Source organism: Mustela nigripes, chromosome 9 (assembly GCF_022355385.1).
Source record: "Mustela nigripes isolate SB6536 chromosome 9, MUSNIG.SB6536, whole genome shotgun sequence".
NCBI lineage: Eukaryota > Metazoa > Chordata > Mammalia > Carnivora > Mustelidae > Mustela > Mustela nigripes.
In genome coordinates this window covers 20,021,408-20,027,301 of record NC_081565.1, presented here as the reverse complement: position 1 = coordinate 20,027,301, position 5,894 = coordinate 20,021,408, and the positions used below count along the sequence as shown (strand labels likewise).

Genomic DNA, 5,894 nt, shown 5'->3' with positions numbered 1-5,894 from the left:
CTGAGCAGGGAGCCCAATGCAAGGGCTCCATCCCAGGATCCTGGGATCATGACCTGAGCTGAAGGCAGACACTTAACCAAACCAGCAACCAATGATCCCCACTTTATAAAAGTAAATCCTTTTCCACCTAAGCCCTTGGCAATTCCTAGTCCTCTGCCTGGAAGTTCTTCTGGTGACTTTCCTGCTTGCCTGACTCCAGCCCTCGAGAGCCACTGCCTGCTCCAGGGGCACACCCAGTGAAGGGGCCCTGCTTTCCCTGAGGACCTTAACCCCTACTCCTCCCCGTACTCTCCACAGTCTCTTTTCCTTCACACAAAATCACTTCTGTTTTCCCTGTTCTTACCAGAAGGTTTAAGAGCCCTCCCATACCCAGCTCTTAGAACAAAAAATTCTAACCACAATTGCTGGTTAAGGTGGCCCATTTCCAGCCCCGCCCCCAGAAGAGAGTATGAAGCCTTCACCCTCCCACTAGAAACGACTTTTGATGCCAGGAATGCTGCACTCCCCTTGCCAAAGAACTTTACACTGTTTACATTCTGAAACCCTGCTACAAAGCCTCACACATACAATAAAACATTTTTTAGCCCCTACTGTATACTATACATCCAAACTCAGCACTTCCAGACAACACCTCATTTAATTTTTGAAGCAGCCCTCAGAGGTATATAGTATCCTCACTCCCATTTTAGAGATGGGGTAATTGAGGCCCAGAGGAACTAAATGATCAGACCCAGGTCCTGTGGTTTAAGGGGAGGAGCTCTGGGGCTGTCAGCAGCCCTAGCCCTCAAGGGCTGAAGCTGCAGGCGCTGACAGAAGGGAATCTTTCTCTACCGTTTGTGCAGTTGTCACTTAGAGGGACCTTGGGGTAGAGGTGCCTTGGCCCCCAAGTGCTGCGGGATGCATTGCTGCTTCTCTTTAGGGTTGGGTTTTCACAAGTGTCCACTCCTGGTGAATTTAGAATAACTTCTGACCCCCAAGGCCTGGCCCCTTCTCCCTTTGGCTGAGTTCTCTCCTCAGGCCTCTGCCAAGACCTTCTAAAATAGAATTTGGGGACTGGGAAATAGCATTCTCCCTGTATGCCCAGGCTGGCTGGACTGGAGCCCCAGTAGAGGGTTTAATCTGGGCTTACACTGATTTATGAGATCCTAAGAAAAAAAAGCCCCAAGGCAGCTCCAGCACTTATCCACAGTGGCTTTTTCTGGGGATGGTTGTTACATCGATGTGTTTATTTGCATAGTCTCTTTTGTTCAATAAACATGCATTAGGTTTTTAAATCAATACTCGTTATTTAAAAAGTTTCAAATGAGGAAAATTTGGCTGTAAATACTTCGGGGAAATCAGCCTAATACAGATGTTCCTCACTGGACCTTAATATGCAATTAAAAAATATTAACCATATTAGCTACAAATCAAGCTGCCTGAATTCCAATCTCATTGCTGTCAATTAGCAACTGTGACTCCCTGCAAGTTTCTTAACCTCCATAAAAACGGGGATCAGGGGGTGCCTGGGTGGCTCAGTGGGTTAAGCAGCTGCCTTTGGCTCAGGTCATGATCTCAGGGTCCTGGGATTGAGTCCCGCATCGGGCTCTCTGCTCGGCAGGGAGCCTGCTTCCCTCTCTCTCTCTCTCTGCCTGCCTCTCCGTCTACTTGTGATTTCTCTCTGTCAAATAAATAAATAAAATCTTTAAAAAAAAAAAAAAAACGGGGATCATACTAGTACTTTCCTTGCGTTATTAACAGACGCTCAGCAATTGCAGCCGCTGTGTGTGCTCCGGGTCCTGTTTAATCATTTAAGTCACAGCACAAGTCTGTGGGGGCAGGTACCGACGCTATCCCCATTTTACAGCTGAGGCCACTGAGGGTGCGCTGCCTGTGAGCAGGGATTTGAGCCCAGGCAGCCTAACACCAGAACCTATCTGCAAGCTACTCGTCGAGAGCTGCCTGTCAAAAAAGGGCTGATGTAGGGACGCCTGGGTGGCTCAGTTGGTTGAGCGGCTGCCTTCGGCTCAGGTCATGATCCCAGCGTCCTGGGATCGAGTCCCACATCGGGCTCCTTGCTCCGCAGGGAGCCTGCTTCTCCCTCTGACTCTGCCTGCCACTCTGTCTGCCTGTGCTCGCTCTCACTCCCTCTCTTACAAATAAAAAAATAAAATCTTTAAAAAAAAAAAAAAAGAGCTGATGTAGCCCATCATAAAACGCTTTAAGGCGCTTACTAAAAGTCTGGCGCTTAATAAGTGCTCAATTAAGTTTGCTACGGGTTTTACGGTTGTCCTAAAACTAACACGCATACATGGCGACTTAATTCAGCAGAAAAATCACAGAGCTGGCTGAGGCCGGTGGACCCCGCGCGGGAGTCCCGGCGAGCGCCCACCCGGCGACAGCGAGGGTAGGCGGGCAGGAAGCCGGGGTGGCCAGCGCGCCCCGCCGCCTGCCCCGGCCCGGGGGCGGGGTCGCGGAGGCTCCGCCCCGCAGTCACCTGCCGCAGGTAGAGCGCGCGGCGCGGGGCGCTCGGCCATGTCTGCGGAGAGCGCGGGGCCGCCGTCCGGGCCGCTGTGCCCCGAGCACGGCCAGGCTCTGAGCTGGTTCTGCTGCTCCGAGCGACGGCCCGTGTGCGCTGCCTGCGCGGGGCCCGGCGGCCGCTGCCGGGGCCACCGCATCCGCCGGGCGGAGGAGCGCGCGGAAGAGCTGCGGGTGAGCGGGCGGGGTCGCCGGAAGGCGGGGCGGGGGGAGGAGAGGGGAGGCTCTTGAAGGGAGGGGACGCCGTGGCGGAGCGCCGAGGGGGACCCGGCGGGGACCCGGCGGCAGGTCCGGGGCCCAGGCCCCGCGGGGGTGCTGGCCGTGGAACTAGGCAGTTAAGGGTGGGGCCTTTGGAGTCATGGGGACGTGAGTTCGAATCCCGCCTCCTCCCCACCTCGCTCGGAGTCTCGTAAGTCTCAGAGCCTCAGCGCCCTCATCTGTAGGGCAATAATAGCGCGCATTTATTGGGGTGGTTGTGCGAGAGACCCAAGATAATGGGGGAAATGCTCTGTAGTCTACCACATAGTGGCGGATCCAGCTGCCCACTCTTCCTCCGTTGCATCTGTCGAGGGGTGAGAGCCAGGCCTGGCCTTGGGCCATAGGCCGCTGCACGTCCTGGGACGACGTGTGCCCCACGTCCTGCCCCGGTGGAAGCTGACCTGAGATAAAGCCCGGCCCTCCTCCCTCCTCAGCCCCTGGGCTCAAAGCCCCTCCCCCCGTCCACCCTTCAGGTTTCCCGGTGAGGTGATTTCTTTTCCCTTTTGGGGTTGGCCTTGACTATACTCCAAACTGGCTCGACCAGGGTAAACGGAGGGGGTGGGGTGGATCTCAAGAGGTTCTTGTTGGATCTCTTCCCCTAGAGTTCCTCCTCACCTCCACTCCAGTTACCTCCAAGCTGTCACCTTCGTCACCACCTGCCCCTGATCTGACACCGGGGAGTCCACGTTACCCTGCGTCTTCGTCCCTCCTTCCGTCCTAGTTGCGGTCCCTGGGGATTTCCTTGCAATTTGATTAAGCCGCTTGGTTTGCCCAACCTTACCCGAGTGCTCTGCCCACCTGTGAGGCCTGAGGGCTCTCCCTGGGGACTCAGACTGCAGGGTAATAAACACACCTAGCTGACTGGCCAGGAGGGATTCGCTTACTCAGTGACACACCCGAAAGCTCCTGGCTGGTCCTACCTGTCACCGCTACCCATCATCCATAGTAGTGAGGAAAATAGGCTCAGATAATGTGATGTGATAAACTTGCGTAATGCTGGAAACTTTGCAAGTGCCATAGCACTTCAACGTCCATCATCTCACTCCATTCGGACCAAACTTTGGAAGTGATAGCCTACCTCCATTTTACAGATGAGGAAACTGAGGCCCAGAGCAGACCGATCACTCCTCCAAGGATTCTAATATTCAGGAACTGGATCAAAGGAATCATTAACTTGGTCAGACAAAACCACCTCTTGGTTCAGCGGAGGGAGGAAGTGGTACGAATGGGTGTGAGAATGCAATAAAAACTTAAAAAAAAAAAAAAAAAGTTGCCACCAGAGCAGAATCCTAGTGGTGGAAGGGCATGAAGGCTGGGGCAGGGTGTCGGGGCAGGTGCTTGATTCGGAATGCCTCTGTCCAGGGTGTCTTCCCGGAACCCTACTGAGGTCCTAAGTATGTTCACCTCTTTGCGTGGAGGGAGGAATTTCTTTACTTCTCTTCTTTCTCCAATTTTGAGTATCTTATGACATTTACATACTCCTTCTGTCATCCCTCTAGTGGCAAAGAAATTTTGCCCCAGGGAAAGATGGTTAGCATTCACAACTTCTCTCTTACCTTCGTGGTTCTTGTCCTGTCGCTTTTTCTAAGTTACACTGGGTTTCCTTCGTACTCTGGTGTGTGCTGATCACAGCTTCCTCGAAGCAGCTCCGTTCTTTTTCTCAGTATTTGGAGCAGAGAAGCATCAGATGGAATTCCTGACTGTGGGGCAGGAAGGATTTGCAAGGGTCGCCTAGAAGAGGAACCCAGCTGCCTTTTGGCAGACGGAACCGGGGCAGAGCTCTGAGGAGAAGCCATGGAGGAGCTGTTGGCTAGGAAGGAGTCATGTTCAAGCTCCTGGAGAAATGGAGTAGAAAAGCAGGCGCCTGGCAAGTCACCTCTCTGGGGGCTTCAGTGTTTTCATTTCTAAAAGTCTCCCCTGCTCCCCTGGGGGAACGCACCCAGCTCTGGCCGATGTGAACCGTGGCACCTCTTGTGGTCCCAGAAGTGGATGTTCATTCATTCAGCAAATATTTATCCAGGGCCTCTATGTGTAGAAGAAACTTTCTTCTAGGTAGTGGCCCATAGCGAACAAGTCAAAGGTCATGGTGCTCGTGTTCCAGCCATGCGGGGAAATATACAAAACAAGGAAACACACCCAGAAGATACAGGCAGAGGTGTGATAAATGCAAGAAAGAAAAATAAGCAAAGTAAGGGAATGGGCTGTGAGGGTGGTCAGGAAGGGCTTCTGAGGAGGTGACCCTGAAAGGAGTGGGGGAGGGGACTTGCATATAAGTGGCTATACCCCTTTATATATCCAGAAGACTGCTGGCTGCCTAGGAAGCAGCAGGTGCAGAGACACTGTTGTCAGAAAAAGTTTGGTTTGTTTATGGGACAGAAAGAAGGCCAGTGTGGAGAGTGCTAGGAGGTGACATTGGCACAGTAGGCAGAGTCCCATCAGACAGGGTCTTGTTGGGTAAAGTGGGATGCTTGATCTCACTGTGAGTGTGCTGGAGAGCCATTGGAGGGTGTGGAGCAGGGACGTGACTGGACCTAATTTCTCTCCTGTGAGAGATAATGGCTGTCTGGGCAGAATAATAGGAGTAGAGGTGACCAGAAGTGGCCAGAGGAGAGAGAGAGAGAGGAAAAGAGAGGAACTGCCGAGTCAGGGCTGATAGGACTCACTGAGGGATTAGATACATGCCGGCTTGGAGAGTAATCCCAGGGTGTGGGGTTGGGGTAAGGAGGTTGATGATTGCTAGAGAATGGGGACATCTTAGGGAAGGGCAGTTTGAGAAGCCGTGTTCTTCTGCTGAGGTGTGGAAAGCCAGGGAGCTGGGTCAGAAGGAACGCTGAGAGCATGTGCAGGAAAGTGATTATGGTGATGGACCACGGATTTTAGGAGAAGGAGGGAACTGAAGCCACAGAGTGGGTGATAGACATTGAAAAGTGGTAAGACTAGGGGCGCCTGGGTGGCTCAGTGGGTTAAGCCTCTGCCTTCAGCTCAGGTCATGATCTCAGGGTCCTGGGATCGAGCCCTGCATCGGCCTCTCTGCTCAGCAGGGAGCCTGCTTCCTCCTCCTCTCTCTCTCTCTGCCTACTTGTGATCTCTGTCTGTCAAATAAATAAATAAAAATTAAA

General features: G+C 53.0%; 1 protein-coding gene across 2 annotated transcripts in view; it reads left to right on the top strand.

Moving 5' to 3' along the window:
* Positions 1 to 2,474: 2,474 nt before the first annotated feature.
* The window catches only part of BSPRY (B-box and SPRY domain containing), an 18,642-nt gene continuing 15,222 nt past the window's right edge, over positions 2,475 to 5,894 (top strand). Inside the window, exon 1 of one of the 2 annotated variants that reach the window (XM_059412220.1) lies at positions 2,475 to 2,691. In XM_059412220.1, coding sequence (XP_059268203.1) covers positions 2,515 to 2,691 — 177 coding nt within the window. In that variant the 5' untranslated portion in view covers positions 2,475 to 2,514. The remainder of the gene's footprint in view (positions 2,692 to 5,894) is intronic. The other variant, XM_059412219.1, reaches the window with a different exon arrangement.